The 19,939-nt window shown below is 48.4% G+C and overlaps 2 protein-coding genes across 2 annotated transcripts in view; both read left to right on the top strand.

Moving 5' to 3' along the window:
* Positions 1-19,939, top strand: part of LOC147116141 (septin-7-like) — an 845,307-nt gene that overhangs the window by 688,714 nt on the left and 136,654 nt on the right. The window lies entirely within an intron of this gene.
* On the top strand, positions 848-2,015 carry LOC147116143 (monocyte chemotactic protein 1B-like). Its single transcript, XM_085989547.1, has 3 exons — positions 848-911; positions 1,583-1,706; positions 1,880-2,015. The coding sequence occupies exons 1-3, from the start codon at positions 848-850 to the stop codon at positions 2,013-2,015; spliced, it is 324 nt and encodes a 107-aa protein (XP_085845673.1).

Below are 19,939 nucleotides of genomic sequence, written 5' to 3'. Positions count from 1 at the left end.
CACATTTGTACACTGATTTCACCCCAAAAAATCCCATTCCTTGAACAGGGCTGTAACAGTTGTTCCCTTCAGTCCTTTGGCACAGTTCCCAGTTCCAAACATTATTGGAAAATTATAGTTAGTGCCGCCGCTATCGTCTCCCTAGCCTCCTTTAGTATTCTGGGATGGATACCATCTGGGGCTGGGGGTTTCCTACTTTTAGTTCCATTATTTTTATACTTCTCTCCAGGAACGTCTATTCCACATCTCCAAAAGGTTCACCTAGAGCCGCACTGGCACCTTCTTCTGTAAACACCTGTTACTCATCGCCATTTCTCCATCACTGCCCAGTACAAGATAGCCCTATTCCTCTCCAAGTGCTCCCACCGATTCTCTATCTATCCTTTACTCCTCGTATTCTGATAGAAACCCTTGCTATTTCCCATGGTGTTGACTACCAGTCTTCATTAATGCCCACGTTTGGTCTTCCAAATCTCCTTTTCCTTTGCCTCCCACTCCTTTTACAATTCAATAGTGTCCCTTTATTCCTATATATAATTATCATTTGCCTTGTTTGAGTCTCAGTTGGTGATGAGACAATTACTGACACAGATTTAATTTTAACCAAAAACTCCCACATCACAAAGTCTGTGTCTCCACAAAACGCCTGATGGTTTTGGGGGATGGAAATTGCCATTACTGAGAACCCCAGAAATAGTGCCACTCACCAGGAAGTATCAGCAACTGTTTCTCTCAGTGATGACAATATCAGCAGTTTGAGGTCAGCTTCCTCTATAAATGGAGCAGCAGAAAAGATGCGAGTGAGTCAGGTTCAAACACCCGGCCTCTGCTCTCACACTCACCCACAATGAGGCTGGTCCTGGACATCCTGGCTCTCTGTCTTACCATCACCATTTGCAGTGGCTCAGTGGGTAGCACTCTCACCTCTGAGTCAGAGGTTGTGGGTTCAAGTCCCACTCCAGAGACTTGAGCATAAAAAAATCTAGACTGACACTCCAGTGCAGTACTGAGGGAGTGCTGCACTTTTGGAGGTGCCGTCTTTTGGATGAGACATTAAACCGAGGCCCCATCTGCTCTCTCAGGTGGACATAAAATATCTCATGGCACTATTTCAAAGACGAGCAGGGGAGTTTCTCCCCGGTGTCCTGGGGCTAATATTTATCCCTCAATTAACATCACGAAAACAGATTATCTGGTCATTATCACATTGCTGTTTGTGGGAGCTTGCTGTGCGTAAATTGGCTGCCGTGTTTCCTACATTACAACAGTGACTACACTTCAAAAGTCCTTCATTGGCTGTAAAGCACTTTGGGACATCCTGAGGTTGAGAAAGGCGCTGTATAAATGCAAATCTTTCTTTCACTCTAATCCTGTCATTCCCAGCAGGTCTCTGCATCAGTCAATCACTCCTTCATTCAGTCGCTCCCTCTCTCAGTCACGGTGTAGTTTCCATGTATTTTGTATAGTGTAAGTGATATTCTGGCACTAACACACTTGGACTCTTGGACTATGTTTGGACAGTCTGAAATTTTGGGACAGGCAGCCATTGATATCCATTCATTTGTCCATATCTTCTCTTCAGCTTCCCATATTCCTGTGAGCACTCTGTGCTGTGAGCGCCACATCAGAAGACCATTGGCACTAGCTCGCATTTTGGGTTACATTAAAGTTCACAGCACTTTTGATTGCCCCCGAGCCGCTGTAATGTGAGTATTGCTTACAGAACACTCACTGCTCTCTGAAAGTACTTCTGTGTGTGAGGCTATCTGCTGTCCCTACACTGTGATCGGGTGCTGGAGAAATCGACTCTTTCTATACTATAAACTTTCCTCAGATAGACAGGGATCCACCACAAATATCTCATCTTTTGATTTCACAGATTTAAGACTGTAGCTGATCATCTGGTCTGTGCCAACCCGGAGCATCAATGGGTCCAGGAGCGAGTGAGGGGGCTAGATCGAAAGGTGCAGCGGGACTGGGAGGAGAACACAAGGATAGCGCAGGTGGAAACATAGAAACATAGAAACATAGGAGCAGGAGTAGGCCATTCGGCCCCTCGAGCCTGCTCCGCCATTCAATACGATCATGGCTGATCATCCAAATTCAGTACCCGGTCCCTGCTTTCTCCCTGTCCCCCTTGATCCCTTTAGTCTTAAGAAATATATCCAACTCCTTCTTGAATATATTTAATGTATTGGTCTCTACTGCCTTCTGTGGTAGAGAATTCCACAGGTTCACCACTCTCTGGGTGAAGAAATTCCTCCTCATTTCTGTCCTAAATGGCCTACCCCTTATCCTTAGACTGTGACCCCTGGTTCTGGACTCCCCGACCATCGGGAACATCCTTCCTGCATCTAGTCTGTCCAGTCCTGTCAGAATTTCATAGGTTTCAATGAGATCCCCTCTCATTCTTCTAAACTCCAGCGAGTACAAGCCCAATCGACCCAATCTCTCCTCATACGTCATTCCTGCCATCCCAGGTATCAGCCTGGTGAATCTTCGCTGAACTCCTTCCATGGCAAGAACATCCTTCCTCAGATAAGGCGACCAAAACTGCACACAATACTCAAGATGTGGTCTCACCAAGGCCCTGTATAACTGCAGCAAGACATCCTTGTTCCTGTACTCAAACCCTCTCGCTACGAAGGCCAACATGCCATTTGCCTTCTTCACCGCCTGCTGCACCTGCATGCTTACCTTCAGCAACTGGTGCACAAGGACACCCAGGTCTCGTTGCACTTCCCCTTCTCCCAATCTATTGCCATTCAGATAATAATCTGCCTTCCTGTTTTTGCCATCAATAACCTTGCATTTATCCACGTTATATTGCATCTGCCATGCTTTTGCCCAATCACCCAACCTGTCCAAATCATCCTGGAGTTTCTTGGCATCCTCCTCACAGCATACACGCCCACCCAGCTTTGTGTCATCTGCAAATTTGGAGATATTACATCTAGTTCCCTTGTCTAGATCATTAATATATATTGTGAATAGCTGGGGCCCAAGAACCGATCCCTGCGGTACCCCACTAGTCACTGCCTGCCACTCGGGAAAAGACCCATTTATTCCAACGCTTTGCTTTCTGTCTGCCAACCAGTTCTCTATCCAAGTCAATACCTTGCCCCCAATCCCATGTGCTTTAACTTTACATGCTAATCTCTTATGTGGGACCTTATCGAAAGCCAAATACACCACATCCACTGGTTCTCCCTTATCTATTTTACCAGTTACATCCTCAAAAAATTCCAGTAGATTAGTCAAGCACGATTTACCTTTTGTAAATCCATGTTGACTTTGTCCGATCCTGTCACTGTTTTCTAAGTGCTCTGCTATTACATCTTTTATAATAGACTCTAGCATTTTCCCCACTACCGATGTCAGGCTTACCGGTCTGTAATTCCCCGTTTTCTCTCTACCACCTTTTTTGAATAGTAGGGTAACATTAGCTACCCTCCAATCCATGGGTACTGTTCCAGATTCCCATCCCACCAAATTGCTTTTAATGATCCCTGTAATGTTTAAAATTGTTGTACTGTAGACACTCTCTGCTGGAGATCACACACTGCCTGCCTCACTGAGTCTTGTTTGTGAGCCGAGACGTCATGGGTTTTACCGGAGTGATTTGTCCTAATGCACAGTCGAATCTTGCACCATCACAGCCTGCCAACACACTCAAGCCAGACAGCTCCCAGTCACGGAACAGCAGTATTGCATTTGATCACATGGCTGAAGTTATTCTTCCAACTCTCAACCCAACCCAACTTAACTCCTTTTAAATAGGGTTTATCTGCAACTCAAGGCCAGTTTTATGTGTGGAAACATCGATTCTCCTCCATTGTCCAGCTGGGTGGGACTGCCCTCACCTGGTTCCACTCTTACTTATCCAGAGAACCCCCTGCATGGCGACTCTTCCCACTCCCACACTGTTACTTCTGGAGTTTGTAGTGTATGTACCCGTCTACCTTTAAGAGAACTATTGTATGTAACCGTCCACCTTTAAGAGAACTACTTTAGGTGTTGCACTACTTTGTTGGCTTCTGTATACTGTAATACCGACGGTGACCACGCCGGTATATAAGTGCTGTGTCAGGATTTATTGGGCAGATTCGCCCTGACCTTCGAATAGTAAAGTCCTGTTTTAAGTTACTCTGGTAGTCTGTGTATTAATTAACTAAACAACCCACAGACTTTACAGTGGCGACGAGTCCGATCGTACCCTGCAGCAACAATACTTCCGAAACAGTTAACGAGCGTCGAGAAGAGGCAACCGCCCTCGTCATTCTGCTGGGAGAAAACTCGAGTCTGCAGAGCTGGAAAGGAGGAAGAATTCAGAGACAAAGACTTCCATCAGCAACAGGCACTGACTGTCCCTTCTGCCACGGTGAGGAGTGAGCCGATCAGCATGAGAAGCAAGCCGGCCACGGTGACTGTGAGTAAGGGAAAAGTAAAAAGAATAACCGGAGGATAAGGGCGGTGCACTCGACCACGGTCGAGGGGGAAAGGAGCCGGACAGAAGTCAGGCCCAGAGGCGCTGAGACTGGGGCAGCGTGGAGCAAGAAAGCCGCGGTACAGACAGGCTGGGGACGCAACGGCATCATGAGACAGCTAGACCGCGACCGGCGAAAAAGGCCGGGCAGCGACCGAAGCCACGAAGTGCTGCGACCGGGAGCGTAGGCACGGGAAGATATAAAAACTCAGCCGCAGCCGGGGAGGGAAGCACCGGACTGCGAGAGGGCTTGGAGGCGCGATTGGGAGCCGAGCGAGCGGGAGAGGCAGAGCCGACCAAGGGAGACTGAGCGAGAGCCAGTCCAGCGGCTGAAACTGTTCGCCGTCAACAGGGTGTACCCAGCGCCGGTAGAGCCGAGCGAGCGGGAGAGAGACAGAGCCCGAGCAAGGGGAACTGAGCGAGAGCCAGCCCAGCGGCTGAAACTGTTCGCCGTCAACGGGGTGTACCCAGCGCCGGTTGCCCTGCCGAGAAAAGGGAAAGCACTGAAGCCGACGCGCAGGCTGTGAACCTGAAAGCCAGCGGCCGTCGCCCGTGGGGAAAGTGTACCCCTCCCGCCAGGGGAAGAAACGCGGGAAGCCGCCATTAGGCGGAGAAGAAGACAGAAGCGGGGAACCGCCATTGAAGTGGGCGGGGAGAGAAGATAAGCGCGGAAAACCGCCATTTTCGCGGGAACCGCCATCTTGAAGAAAAAAAAAGAAAATTTAAAGAAATAATCCGTGGTGTTATCAGGAAGAGAGGAAGATGCCTAAGCGTGGTAACATCAACGATTTTAATTCCGAGGTAGAAGACTGGGCCACGTATGTGGAACGCATTGAGATCTATGGTGAGGCCAATAAAATAGAAGAAGATGACAAAGCTATAACCTTGCTAAACTCGATGGGCGCGAAGACATACGGGCTCTTGAAGCATCTACTAGCACCAGCTAAATCGGCGGATCAGACTTTCGATGATATTGTTGCTGTCCTGAAGGATCATTTTAACCCCGCACCACTGATGTTAGTGGAACGATCCAAATTTTACGCGAGAACGCAACGGAAAGAGGAAAGCAACGCGGAGTACCTGATTGAACTGCGTAGACTAGCGAAACACTGCCAGTTTGGAGGGACTCTGACAGAGGCATTGCGAGACAAGTTCGTGTGCGGGTTGTCAAAGGAAGGAACGCAAAAGCGACTACTCGAAGAGAACGACCTTACATTTGACAGGGCTGTCCTTATTGCAGCATCGCACGAAGCCGCAGCGAAGGGAACTGCGGAAATGCAGCTAAAGGCAGCGGCACTCAGTGTGGATCAAATTACCTCGAGTACAACAAAATGCTATCGTTGTGGGAAGACAACACACGACCAGAACCAATGCTGGTTTAAGAACTAGGAATGTAGGAAATGTGGCAAACTGGGTCACATAGCTAAGGTATGCCGGTCAGGGAAGAAGACCAACAACCAAAGGAAGCCATCACAGGAAAAGTACAACAAGGTACACAAGGTGGCTGAGAAGAGTTCAGACGAACAGAATTCGGACTCAGACCCAAACGGCCAGGAGCTGGATAGTCTGAGAATTCACAATGTGAGTAATGAAGCTGACCGACAAGCTATCTGGATCACACTACAGATTGCAAAAGTCCAAGTGAAAATGGAAGTGGACACCGGATCGGCGTTGACGGTCATGAATAAGCATGATTATAAAAAGTTATTCAAGCATATTCCCCTACGGGATACGGAACTAGTATTGAACACATACACGGGGCACAAAGTATACCCCATCGGAAAGATAGAAGTCAAGGTGAGATACAAGGACAAAGAGCACCAAAGGATGGACCTGTATGTGTTGCCTGAGGGAGGTCCACCACTTCTGGGACGGGAGTGGATCAGGAAAATAAAGATAGACTGGCATTCACTAAACACCATGACGGTAGATTCCGGAAAGGAAGATGTCAAACCTGAACGGTTGTCCAGAATGTTGGACGAAGCTAAAGAGGTATTCCAGCAAGGACTGGGAACACTGCGAGGAATTAAAGCAAAGGTTAAGATTGCAGAACATGCAAGCCCAAAATTTTTCAAAGCCAGATCGGTACCTTACGCGATACGACCTGCTGTGGAGGCAGAACTGGAAGAACTTGAACGATCAGGGGTACTGTCAAAAGTGGACTGGAGTGAGTGGGCCACGCCCATTGTTCCCGTCATGAAGTCTTCACCAAGTAACAAGCCAGGGGGACCGGGGAAGGTCCGCATCTGCGGAGACTTCAAGATCACAGTGAATCCGGTGCTTCACACGGTACAATACCCGCTTCCGCGGATTGAAGACATCTTTGCTTCGTTGGCTGGAGGGAAACACTTCACCAAGATAGACCTGGCACAGGCATACTTACAAATGGAAGTCGAGGAAGAGTCGCATCAGTACCTCACCATCAACACACACAGAGGCTTGTATCGTTATAATAGACTGGTTTTTGGGGTAGCTTCGGCTCCAGCAATTTGGCAGAGGGCCATGGAGCAGGTATTACAAGGAATTCCAAGCACGCAGTGTTACTTAGACGATATCCTGATTACGGGAGAAGACGAGGAAGAACACCTCACAAATTTGAAACTGGTGCTCACTAGGTTGAAGGAATATGGCCTTCGAGTTAATCGCAAGAAATGTGAGTTCTTCCAAAAACGGATCTCGTACTGCGGTCATGTCATTGACCGAGAGGGGCTGCACAAGTCACCTGACAAGATAGAAGCTGTCGTGAAGGCCCCCGCTCCGGAAAACGTATCACAGTTAAGATCATTCTTGGGGTTGATTAATTATTATCACAAGTTTCTGCCGAATCTATCCACGGTGCTGCATCCGCTGAATGCTCTGTTGCGGAAAGAAGTACCATGGAAGTGGAGTGAGGAATGTAAAAAGGCCTTTCGCAGAAGCAAGGCGTTGATTACCTCTGAAGAAGTGTTGGCTCATTTCAACCCAATGTTACCTCTTCGTCTAGCTTGTGATGCTTCCCCCTATGGAATTGGAGCAGTACTTTCACACAAGTTACCAAATGGCTCGGAAAGGCCAGTGGCATTCGCGTCCCGATCATTGACCTCCGCGGAGCGAAATTATGCTCAAATAGATAGGGAGGCCCTCAGCCTTGTGTGGGGCGTAAAGAAATTCAATCATTACCTGCAGGGCAAGAAGTTCACATTACTGACAGACCACCAGCCGTTGGTGTCCATATTCAACCCTAACAAGGCCGTTTCCACCATGACAGCGCAAAGGTTACAGAGGTGGTCCGTGTTACTTGGGGCACACCAATATGACATCGAATACAAAAGGTCCAAACAGCATGGAAATGCTGATGGGTTATCGCGCTTGCCATTGCCGATAGTAGAAGAAGCGACTACAGTGGACCCGGTAGAGATGTTCCACTCATCCATAGTGGAATGTCTACCAGTAACAAATTCGATGATCGAAAACGAAACAAGAAATGACCCGACTCTCTCACGAGTCTATGATTTAACGGTGGAGGGATGGCCAGCACAGGGCGAACCAACGCTGCCAGCATTTTCGCAGAGAAAAGAACAGCTGTCAGTGTGTCGAGGAACCCTGATGTGTGGATCTAGAGTGGTGATTCCACCCAAACTTCAACAGAAGGTGTTAAAGGAGCTGCACGAGGGACATCTGGGTGGAGTGAAAATGAAGAACCTAGCAAGAGCGTTTGTGTGGTGGCCAGGCATTGATGGGGACATCGAAGAAATCATTAAGAGCTGTCTAGGATGCCAGAAGGTCCAAAATGCGCCACCACAGGCTCCTCTGCATCCATGGGAGTGGCCCTCATCTCCTTGGCAAAGGGTACACATCGACTTTGCTGGTCCATTTATGGACTCAATGTTTCTAATAGTGGTGGATGCACACTCCAAGTGGCCGGAGGTAATAAAGATGTCCACCACCACCACGGAAAAAACCATCACAGTGTTAAGGACCATGTTTGCTAGGAATGGGCTGCCGGAACAGATCTGTTCTGATAATGGACCGCAATTTGTGTCCGAAGAATTCAAGAAATTCTTAAAGAGCAATGGGGTTAAGCACTACACGTCAGCCCCATACCATCCCGCCTCCAATGGATTGGCTGAAAGGTTTGTCCAGACCTTCAAGAAGGCCATAAAGGCCATGGGTAATGAAGCCATTAACTTACAACATAAGGTGGATAGCTTCTTGTTGGCGTACAGGAATGCAACACATGCGGTCACAAATCAGACTCCCGCCATGATGTTTTTTAATAGACGACTAAGATGCCGGCTGGATTTGCTTAAGCCAAACGTCAGAAGGGACATAGAGAACCGACAATTCCAGGGCATGAATGAAAGGCCAACTAGATCTTTTCAGATAGGTCAACAAGTTTTGGCCCGGGACTACCGTACCGAGAAATGGCAGCCTGGAACTATTGGAAAAAGGCTAGGGCCGTTGATGTATACGGTGGACATTGGGGACAGTATAATAAGGCGCCATGTTGACCAGATCATAGGGTCAGCCACAAATGGCCAACCTACTCCACCACCTTACACGGTTAATGTTGAGACAGAGATACCCAGAACACCTACCTCCGATCTGGTAATACTGGAATCAGATGAACCTGACACTGTCCTTCAAGCCGAATCGACCTTGCCAGAAGCACCTACTACCCCGCCGGGAGTTACGACACCACCGAGGCATTATCCGGACAGAGTCCGGAAACCTCCAGAGAGACTGAATCTGTGAACTGTCTTGCATAAAGTTGTATATATGTTATAATGTATGTTTAATGGGGAATCAGTATGTTGTAAGCTAAAAAGGGAGGATTGTAGTGTATGTACCCGTCTACCTTTAAGAGAACTATTGTATGTAACCGTCCACCTTTAAGAGAACTACTTTAGGTGTTGCATTACTTTGTTGGCTTCTGTATACTGTAATACCGACGGTGACCACACATATAAGTGCTGTGTCAGGATTTATTGGGCAGATTCGCCCTGACCTTCGAATAGTAAAGTCCTGTTTTAAGTTACTCTGGTAGTCTGTGTATTAATTAACTAAACAACCCACAGACTTTACAGAGTTCCCCAAGGATCTATCCTTTGTCCCCTTCTACTTCTCATTTACATGCTGCCCCATGGCGACATTTCCTATGTTCTTATGACATCATCCGAAAACTCAATGTCAGGTTCCACATGCACGCTGATGACACCCAGCTCTACCTCACCACTGTTAGATCCGTGGTTCAATGGATAAATAATCACACAGATGCTGTACATTAACAAATAACCGGTCTTTACTGGAGGAGGGTAATCTCTAGACTGGAGGTACAGAGGCATGCGCAAAGCTTATATACCGGTGTGGTCACTGCCGGTACTATAGTATACAGGAGCTGTAAAAGTAGTTCTGACTTAAAGGCACATACACTACAATTCCTCCCCTTTTAGATTAATAATACCCCCTAATATTCAAATAACAATTAACATTTTTACCTGTACATTAAACAACAAAAGTCCATTTATAGATTCAGTCTTTGGGGCGGCTTCCTGACCCTTTCGGGATAGCGCCTTTCCAGAGGTTCTTGTTCTTGGTGCAGAGGCGATTCTGACCCCTTTTCATTGGGTAGTTCATCAGATTCCACTGCTACTGGGTCTGAAGTAGATGCTACCGGTATGTCGGGTTCATCCCCAGGTACTCGAGACATGGGGTTGACGCGTTCCTGTGACGCTAAGATCTGGTCGACGTGGCATCTCACAATGTTCTCCCCGACATCCACTGTGTACATTAATGGCCCCTGCCTTGTACATATCATTCCGGGTTGCCACTTCTCTGTTCGATAGTCACGGGCCAAGACTGGTTGCCCTACATTGAAGGTCCTTGTTGGCTTCTCATTGATCTCCTGCAATTGTTTGTCCTCAACATTTCTTCGCACATTTGGTCTGAGCAAGTCCAGACGAGATCTCAACCTTCGGTTAAAGAACATCATGGCCGGGGTCTGGTTGGTAACTGCATGTGTCGCGTTTCGGTAGGCTAATAAGAAATTGTCCATCTTATGCTATAGTGGAATTTCATCGTCGTACATGGCCTTTATCGCCTTCTTAAAGGTTTGTACGAACCTCTCAGCCAATCCATTTGTTGCTGGATGATACGGGGCGGATGTGTAATGCCTTACCCCATTCCTTTTCATGAATTTTTGGAACTTGTCGGACATAAACTGTGGTCCATTATCAGAGCAAATCTGCTCTGGCAAACCGTTTCTGGCAAATATGGTCCGTGGGACTGCAATCGTTTTCTCTGTAGTGGTTGAAGACATTTTTATCACCTCAGGCCACTTTGAATGAGCATCCACTGCTATTAAGAACATTGAATCCATGAATGGACCAGCGAAATCAATATGCACCCGATGCCATGGAGAGGAGGACCACTCCCATGGGTGTAGAGGGGCATGTGGTGGTGCATTTTGGACCTTCTGGCATCCTAGGCAGCTCTTAGTTAGGTCTTCGATTTGTTGATCGATTCCCGGCCACCACACATAAGCCCTAGCAAGGCTTTTCATTTTCACTCCCCCCAGATGACCTTCATGTAGCTCATTTAGCACTCTCTCCCTTAACTTGGATGGAATCACCACTCTGGATCCACACATCACTGTCCCCTGGCATACTGACAGCTGTTCTCTTCTGGATGAGAATGCTGGCAACAGTGAGTCGCCATGTGTTGGCCATCCCCTCACCGTCAATTCATATACCCCTGACAGCGTCGGATCATTGCGGGTCTCCTTCTCTATATCCGCGTTTGTTACTGGCAATCGTTCAATTATCGACGAATAAAATATCTCGATAGGGTCCACTGCTGGTGCTTCCTCCACAGTAGGCAGTGGCAGGCGCGATAGCCCATCAGCGTTCCCATGCTGTTTCGTGCCTTTATATTCAATTTCATATTGATTCGCCCCTAGAAACAGGGACCATCTTTGTAACCGCTGTGCAGTCATCACTGGAACGCCCTTCTTAGGATTAAAGATGGAGACAAATGGTTGGTGGTCAGTCAGCAAGGTGAACTTCTGCCCATGCAGATAGTGGTTGAATTTTTTTACTCCCCATACTAGGCTGAGGGCCTCCCTGTCAATCTGGGCGTAGTTGCGCTCGGCTGAGGTTAGTGACCGAGACGCAAAGGCTACTGGCCTCTCCAACCCGTCTGGGAATTTGTGCGACAGCACCGCTCCAATACCGTAGGGTGATGCATCACATGCCAAACGAATTGGTAGTGCTGGGTTGAAATGGGCCAACATCTCTTTTGATGTGATCAATTCTTTACACTTCTGGGAAGCTCGTCTACGTTCGTCATCCCACTTCCATGGTACCCCTGTTTGCAGTAGGGTGTTCAGCGGGTGTAATACCGTAGACAAATTTGGTAAGAGCTTGTGGTAATAGTTTACCAGCCTGAGGAACGACCTCAGTTGTGACACATTTTCCGGTGCTGGAGCCTTGACTACTGCCTCAATCTTGTCAGGGGACTTATGTAACCCCTCTTCATCGATGACGTGGCCACAATACGAGATCTGTTTCTGGAAAAACTCGCACTTGTGGCGATTAGCTCGTAGCCCATACTCCTTTAATCTGGTGAGCACCTTCTCCAAGTTGGCGAGGTGATCACCGTCATTTTCGCCCGTGACCAAGATGTCATCCAAATAACACTGGGTCCCTGGAATCCCTTGCAGGACCTGATCCATCGCCCTTTGCCAGATAGCCGGAGCCGAGGCTACTCCAAACACCTTTATGAGTGTTGATCGTAAGGTAATGTTTCGAAGCTTCTTCTACCTCCATTTGCAAGTACGCCTGGGCTAGATCAATTTTGGTGAAGTGTTTACCTCCAGATAGCGAGGCGAAAATATCCTCAATTCGTGGAAGCGGATATTGCACCGTGTGAAGGACTGGGTTCACTGTCACCTTAAAATCCCCACAGATGCGGACCTTCTTTGGTTCCCCAGGCGTATTACTCGACGACCTCTTCATTACGGGAACAATGGGTGCAGCCCACTCGCTCCAGTCCACTTTGGACAGTACTCCTGAACGTTCCAACCCTTCCAGCTCTGCTTCAACAGCTGGTCTGATCACATAAGGCACTGGTCTGGCCTTCAGAAACTTTGGGCTTGCATTTTCCTCATTTTAATCGTTGCTGTTACTCCTTTTAGTGTTCCTAGTCCCTCCTGGAACACTACTTTTGCGTCAGTTAGCATTTTTGACAGTCGTCCAGGTGTGACGTCGTCATCCTTTTTGGCCTCAACCTTCAGTGCCTGTATGGAATGCCAATCTAATTGTATCTTCCGGATCCATTCACGTCCTAGCAGTGGTGGTCCTCCATTTGGCAATACATATATATCCATTTTAGGTATTTCCTGGCCTTTATATGTCACTTTCACCCTTATTTTTCCTTTGGGGTAGACTTTTTGCCCCGTATACGTCTTCAAGACAATCTCTGTAGCTTTCAAGGGTATGTGTGAAAATAGCCGCTTGTAGTCTCTTTGATTTATGACTGTTAGAGCTGACCCTGTGTCCAATTCCATTTCCACTTGGACTCCGTCTATCTTGAGTGTAACCCAGATAGTCTGGGGGTCCTCCATTTCGGTTACCTTATGTAGTTTCAGACAACCCAGCTCCTTGCTTTCGGAGTCTGTGTCACTTTTCTGTTCGTCTGAACCACTGTCCATCACCTGGTGTACCTTTTTGTACTTCTCCTGTGGAGATTTCTTACTGTTGGTTTTCTTCCCAGACCTGCAGACTCTTGCTATGTGTCCTGCTTTCCCACACTGTCTGCACACTTGGTCCTTGGAACCAACAATCTTTCTGGTCATGTGTTGTTCTGCCGCAACGATAGCACTTCCCTTTTCCATAGGACATTTCATTGGTGCCATATTCTTGCGGTCTCCGTTGTATCTCTGCAGCGCCCCTTGCGGCTGCTTCATGTGATACTGCCATACTGAAAGCTTTGTCCAGCATAAGGTCCTTTTCTGATAGAAGCTGTTTCTGGGTTCCTTCACTTTGTAGCCCACACACAAACTTGTCCCTTAATGTGTCTGCTCGTCCCGCTCCAAACTGGCAGTGTTTCGATAGCTTGCGCAGTTCCGTTAGGTACTCAGCATTGCTTTTGTCTTTGTGTTGGTTCCTTTTATGGAACTTAAATCGTTCTGCTATCAGCAGCGGTGTGAGGTTTAAGTGGTCCTGTAGGATTTCTACTATGCTTTCAAAATTCTTGTTCACCGGCTTCTCTGGGGTTATTAGATTTCGCAGTAACCCATAAGTTTTTGCACCCATGGAATTTAACAGAACCTGTGCTTTATTAGCATCTGGCACTTCATTCGCCCTGCAGTACACCTCAATATGTTCAACATACGTCGCCCAATCTTCGACTTCATTGTCGAACGTAGAGATACTGCCACTCTTCGGCATCCTTGGGTGTGCGTTAACTATCACCAATGGCACCTCCCGCGCTTCCCCTTCTTCTCCGCTGGCACAAAATGGCGTCTCCCGCACTTTCCTTCCTTCCCGCGCTCGCCCTTCTTCTCCGCTGCGGATTCTCAAAATGGCGTCTCCCGCGCTCTTCCTTCTTCTCCACGGCTCAATGGCGTCTCCCGCGCTCTCCCTGCTTCTCCGCAGCTCAATGGCGCCTCCCGCGCTCTTCCTTCTTGTCCGCGGCTCAATGGCATCTCCCCTTTCTTCGCCCCGTGGACCCTGTTCAGCCCGTGAGCACTGGCTGTGCTCTGCGCATTCTTCTCTTGATATTTTTTGATGCCGCTCAGTCTAGAACCCGGCTGTTTCTTACCCTCTCTCTCCCCGGTTTGTTTTATTTTCCTCGACGCCACTCGGTGTTCAACCCCCGGCTGCGCCCTGTGCTCTTCACCCTCTGTCTTACCCCGTCGACGCTGCTCGGCTCTCTCTCCGCCGTCGGTCGGCTCCAGCCGCCGCTGCTCGGGAAGGGTCTGCGCTGGACCTGTCGTCGGTCTCTTACTGCTCGTTGTGGCTGGGGAGCCAAGCCCGGCTCTCCACAGCCTCCCCTGCAAAGTTGGATCTCTGCCTGACTGCTGGGCGGTTGCTCGTGGTCGACGCCCGTGTTCCTGGCCTCGACTATTTTTTTTTTTTTTCTTTTTTTTATGTTGCAGGTAGATTCGAATCGACACTCGTCGCCACTGTTAGATCCATGGTTCAATGGATAAATAATCACATGGATGCTGTACATTAACAAATAACAGGTCTTTACTGGAGGAGGGTAATCTCTAGACTGGGGTACAGAGGCATGCGCAAAGCTTATAAACCGGTGTGGTCACTGCCGGTACTACAGTATACAGGAGCTGTAAAAGTAGTTCTGACTTAAAGGCACATACACTACAACCACCACCTCACTCGATCCCTCCACTGTCTGATTCGTCACACTGCTTGTCCCACATCCAGTACTGGATCAGCAGAAATTTCTTCCAACTAAATATTGGTAAGACCCAAAGCCATTGTTTTCGGACACCTCCACAAACTCCGTTCCCTAGCCAGCGACTCCATCACCCGCCCTGGCCACTGTCTGAGGCTGAACCAGACTGTTCGTAAACTCATCATCCTATTAGACCCTGAGCTGAGCTACCGACCCAATATCTTCTCCTCACAAAGACTGCCTACTTCTAACTGCATAATATTGCCCATCTCCGCCCCTGCCTCAGCCCAACTGCTGCTGAAACCCTCATCCATGCCTTTGTAACCTCTAGACTTGACTATTCCAATGTTTTCCTGGCCGGTCTCCCAACTTCCACACTCCATGAACTAAAACTCGTCCAAAACTCTGCTGCCCGTATCCTAACTCGCACCAAGTGCCATTCACCCATCAGCCCTGTGCTCGCTGACCTACACTGGCTCCCGGTCTGACAACGCCTCAATTTTAATCATCCTTTTTTTCAAATCCCTCCATGGCCTCGCCCCTCCCTATCTCTGTAATCTCCACCAGCCCCACAACCCCCTGAGATCTCTGCACTGCGCCAAGTCTGGCCTCTTTTCCATCCCTTAACCTCACCATTGGTGGCCATGCCTTTAGCCACCTTGGCCCTAAGATCTGGAATTCCCTCCCTAAACCTCTCCAGCTCACACTCCTTTAAGATGCTCCTTAAAATCTACCTCTCACCCCTCCTAATATCCTTATCAGGCTCAGTGTCAAATTTTGTTTAATAATGATCCTATGAAGCTCCTTGGGACGTTTTACTATGTTAAAGGCGCTATATAAATGCAAGTTGTTGTTCTGGAAGCAAAATTGAGAAGGATTAACCCTTAGACTGCCGGGAGGTCTCCCTGGCGAATAGTTCTGCTTTTCCTCACTCACCAGCACTGCAAACATGAATACAGGGAATACCATTACCGTAGAGTTAATCTGACAGCAATGGAACTGCACAAACCTGCTCACCTGATCCATGGAATTGCCCAGATTGTTCACAGGTTTAGATTGAAGTTAACAGATTTTGCAGGACCCCCACCCCCCCCCTCCCTCACCCCTCACAACTTGCTGCCACCTCTCTCAGCACATCGAACCACTGACAGTGTGGGGAAAAGGGGCAAAGACAGCCTATCCTAGCACTGTCACATCATTTACTCATCTACACCAAGAGTCTCACTAAAACCACTCTTTAAAATACACCACTTGTCTCAAATTAAAAGCAGGAGTTAATGTTTACCCCTCAATGTACTGCAGACTCTGTACAAGCTCTGTACACAGCCTCAAATAAACATTGGCATTAACATAAAATCACTCTGCTCTTTATTTCTGGTACAGTGCTGAGTACAAGGCCCAGAGATGGCAACACTTGGAGACTGGATCCAATCACCTACCTTAAAGGTGATCTCGCAGTTCCCAGGGGAGTGCCTCAGTGTAGAGATAACAGAAATGCAGTGGATGTGGTATACATAGATTTTCAAAAAGCTTCTGATAAGATCCCATATAAGAGACTTATGGCAAGGATAATGGCTGGTGGGTTTATGGGGGATGTAGCTACAATGATTGAGAGATGGTCAGAGGGCTCAGGGAGATAGGAAGCTTCTCTGACTGGAGCGGAGGTGAGTGGTCCATGTGGGACTGTGTTGGGGCCACTCTTATCTACAGAATGATCTGGATTTAGGAATTGAGGGAACAATGTTGAAATCTACTAATACAGAACCTCCAAATTATGGGCATGACAAGTAGTTAGAGAGATTGGGAACACCGTACAGAGATTGGCAGGAGACGCAGACAGGTAGCAGATACAAAGAAATGTGAAGTAGAACATAAGGGGATCAGATAATTTCTTGAAAAAAAGGAACATCAATGGATACAGGTTAAGAGCAGGAATGGGATTACAATGAGACAGTGTAGAGGAATTTTACTCTGTATCTAACCCGTGCTGTACCCTCCCTGGGAGTGTTTGATGGGACAGTGTAGAGGGAGCTTTACTCTGTATCTAATCCATGCTGTAACTGCCCTGGGAGTGTTTGATGAGACAGTGTAGAGGGAGATTTACTCTGTATCTAACCTGTGCTGTACCTGTCCTGGGAGTATTTGATGGGACAGTGTAGAGGAAGCTTTACTCTGTATCTAACCCGTGCTGTACCTGTCTGTGGAGTGTTTGATGGGACAGTGTAGCGGGAGCTTTACTCTGTTTCTAACCCGTGCTGTACCTGCCCTGGGAGTGTTTGATGGGACAGTGTAGAGGGAGCTTTACTCTGTATCTAACCCGTGCTGTACCTGTCCGTGGAGTGTTTGATGGGACAGTGTAGAGGGAGCTTTACTCTGTTTCTAACCCGTGCTGTACCTGTCCGTGGAGTGTTTGATGGGACAGTGTAGAGGGAGCTTTACTCTGTTTCTAACCCGTGCTGTACCTGCCCTGGGAGTGTTTGATGGGACAATGTACAGGGAGCTTTACTCTGTATCTAAACCGTGCTGTATCTGCCCTGGGAGTGTTTGATGAGACAGTGTAGAGGGAGCTTTACTCTGTATCTAACCTATGCTGTACCTGCCCTAGGAGTGTTTGATGAGACGGTGTAGAGGAAGCTTTATTCTGTATCTAACCCATGTTGTACCTGTCCTTGGAGTGTTTGATGGGACAGTGTAGAGGAAGCTTTATTCTGTTTCTAATCTATGCTTTACCTGCCCTAGGAATGTTTGACGGGACAATGTAGAGGGTGAATTACTCTGTATCTAACCTGTACCTGCCCGGGGAGTGTTTGATGGGAGTGTAGAGAGAGCTTTACTCTGTATCTATCCCGTGCTGTACCTGCTCTGGGAGTGTTTGATGGATCAGGCAGTGTTTGACGCTGTTTGAAGCTGCTGCTGGCTCCTTTTCCTCTGCTTCTGATTCTGTTTCTATTGTGTCTGGGGTATAATTCGATCTCCATCTGTCAGTTCTTTCTCCGCCTCCAGTTAGAGTATTTCCATCTGATGGTGACCACATTTCTCTGCCTTCACTTCCCCATGCCCACTGTTGCTGTAGTGAGCTCAGTGTTAGTGACACAAGCTTGCTGATATTCTGCATTCCCAATAGCTGCAGAGTGATCACTCTTTCAGACCCATGACCTGGGCTATAACCTGCCATGCTCCGTGCCGGGGAGATGTGCCACCCTGCGGGACCATGCTCCACGCTGGGGCCTGTGCTCTGCACTGGGCTGTGCTCCGCGCTGAAGCTATGCTCTTCATTGGGGCCATGTCTCTACGATGGGACCCATTCTCTGCCCTGCAGCCGTGCTCCACGCTGAGGCAGCGCTCTGTGAGGAGGCTACGCTCCACCCTGTGGGCGAGCTCTGCGCTGGGGTCTCGCTGCGTTCTGCGGGGGGGGGGCTGTGCTCCACACTGGGGCCCCGCTCCATGCTGGGGGCTGTGCTCCGCCCTGAGGCCGCACTTCGCCCCTGCTATCCCACATTTCCCGCTGTGCTGATTATTCCCTCCGGGATGGTGCTCACTGCACATGCACCCCCTGGGTACCCCTCTCCCCTCCCCGGGTACCCATCTCTACCGCCCTATACCCCCGGCCCTTCGGGTTCTCCTCCCCATCCCTGTATGTGCCCCCCCCCTCGGGCACTCCTCCCCCCCCGGTACCCCTCTCCTTCCCTTGGGTACCCGCCTCCAACAGCCCTCCCACCTCGAATATCTGTCTCCCCGCTCGATACCCACACCCCCGGTTACCCCTCTATCCCCACCGTACGTGCCCCCCCCTCAGGTACCCCTCTCTCCGCCTTGGGTACCCACCTCCAATCCCACCCCCCCTCGTGTACCCCCTGCCTTGAGTATCTGTTTCCCCCCCTTTCTTCATGTGTAAGCTGCGGCAGTGAGTCGCAGCAACTATTCGACTGCACTGCCCCACTTGGCCCTCTCAAGCCAGGGAGATTCAGGCTGATTTTAGCCTTACTGCTGATAGTCTGAGATCAGCTAACCCAGCAGACATGGAGCACCCTATTCCGATGATGTTGCATGCTGCATCTACCCATGGTCTTTGAGGAGATCCTCTACCTGCTTGAATGTATTTTTTCTTCCTCCTAACAGAATGTTCTCCAGCTTAGACTGCAAGCTTCCTCATCTCCTCAGGGTCCAAGCTCAGCTCCACCCTTTGCCCTCAGTACCCTGGCTGGCCAGTTGTAGGATTTTGCAATCATTTCAAAATTTTCTACAGCTCCAAAGATTTATTTTTGATTAAAGACTACCTGGGTAAAATACACTTTTAAAAATCCAGGGATCAAAAATGGCCGTCAGACCTCATGGCAGAAGAAAAGGCAGCCTGTGTGTGTCTGTGAAAAAGGAAAATCAAAGATGGCTGTCCGACCTCGTGGCAGAAGACACAACACAGCCTGTGTGCTGTGAAAAGGAAAATCAAAGATGGCTGACAAAGGATTTTTTTTTTTAAAACCAGCCCCTGAAGCAACAATGTATTTAAACCATCAACCATATATGGTTTGGGAAACTGCTACAATGTTGACTCAAAAGATTAAGTGCTTGAGACTGTCAGCATGAACAAAGGAACTTTGTTTACACGAACGCTTTACAATATTGACTTGAGAGATTAAGCACTTGAGACTGCCAATCAATTGCGGTTGGGCGTGACCACAGGACAATCAGATTGTTTACACTAACTTCCAAGGGCTGTTTACTCAGCAATTAAGGAAATAGACATGTTTTCTTCAAATGGAGGCAGCTTTATTCAACCCATCACAATGAATGGGGATACATTCAAAAACCGATCACAAGGGAAATGGGTAATTCATCCAAAACCCATCACAATGAATGGGACAGATCGAATCCCTTTGTATAGCCCAGATACATCCGGATTTGGGCGGGAAGATTTCGGCTCCAAATGGGGTATAAGATAGCTTCTCAGGAAGCCATCTCTCTCTCTCTCTGCAGCCTTGCCTCTGTGCCCTATCTACAACTCAGGAGCCCGCCCAAGGGAGTGGAATACCAGCAGTTACTTTTAAACACTGGGGT

The sequence above is a fragment of the Somniosus microcephalus genome, chromosome 6 (genome assembly GCF_052327205.1).
Source record: "Somniosus microcephalus isolate GS21.2 chromosome 6, FLI_Smic_1.0, whole genome shotgun sequence".
NCBI lineage: Eukaryota > Metazoa > Chordata > Chondrichthyes > Squaliformes > Somniosidae > Somniosus > Somniosus microcephalus.
Note: the sequence above shows the minus strand (reverse complement) of the source record. Positions and strands in the feature narration are given on the sequence as shown.

What these genes read in the sequence shown, in the direction of transcription:
- LOC147116143 (XM_085989547.1), top strand. Translation starts at nt 848, where the DNA reads ATGAGGCTGGTCCTGGACATCCTGGCTCTCTGTCTTACCATCACCATT. An exon ending in CATTTGCAGTGGCTCAGTGG is followed by an intron (nt 912 to 1,582) that starts GTAGCACTCTCA and finishes TCTTCTCTTCAG; the next exon opens with CTTCCCATATTCCTGTGAGC. An exon ending in TGCCCCCGAGCCGCTGTAAT is followed by an intron (nt 1,707 to 1,879) that starts GTGAGTATTGCT and finishes TTGATTTCACAG; the next exon opens with ATTTAAGACTGTAGCTGATC.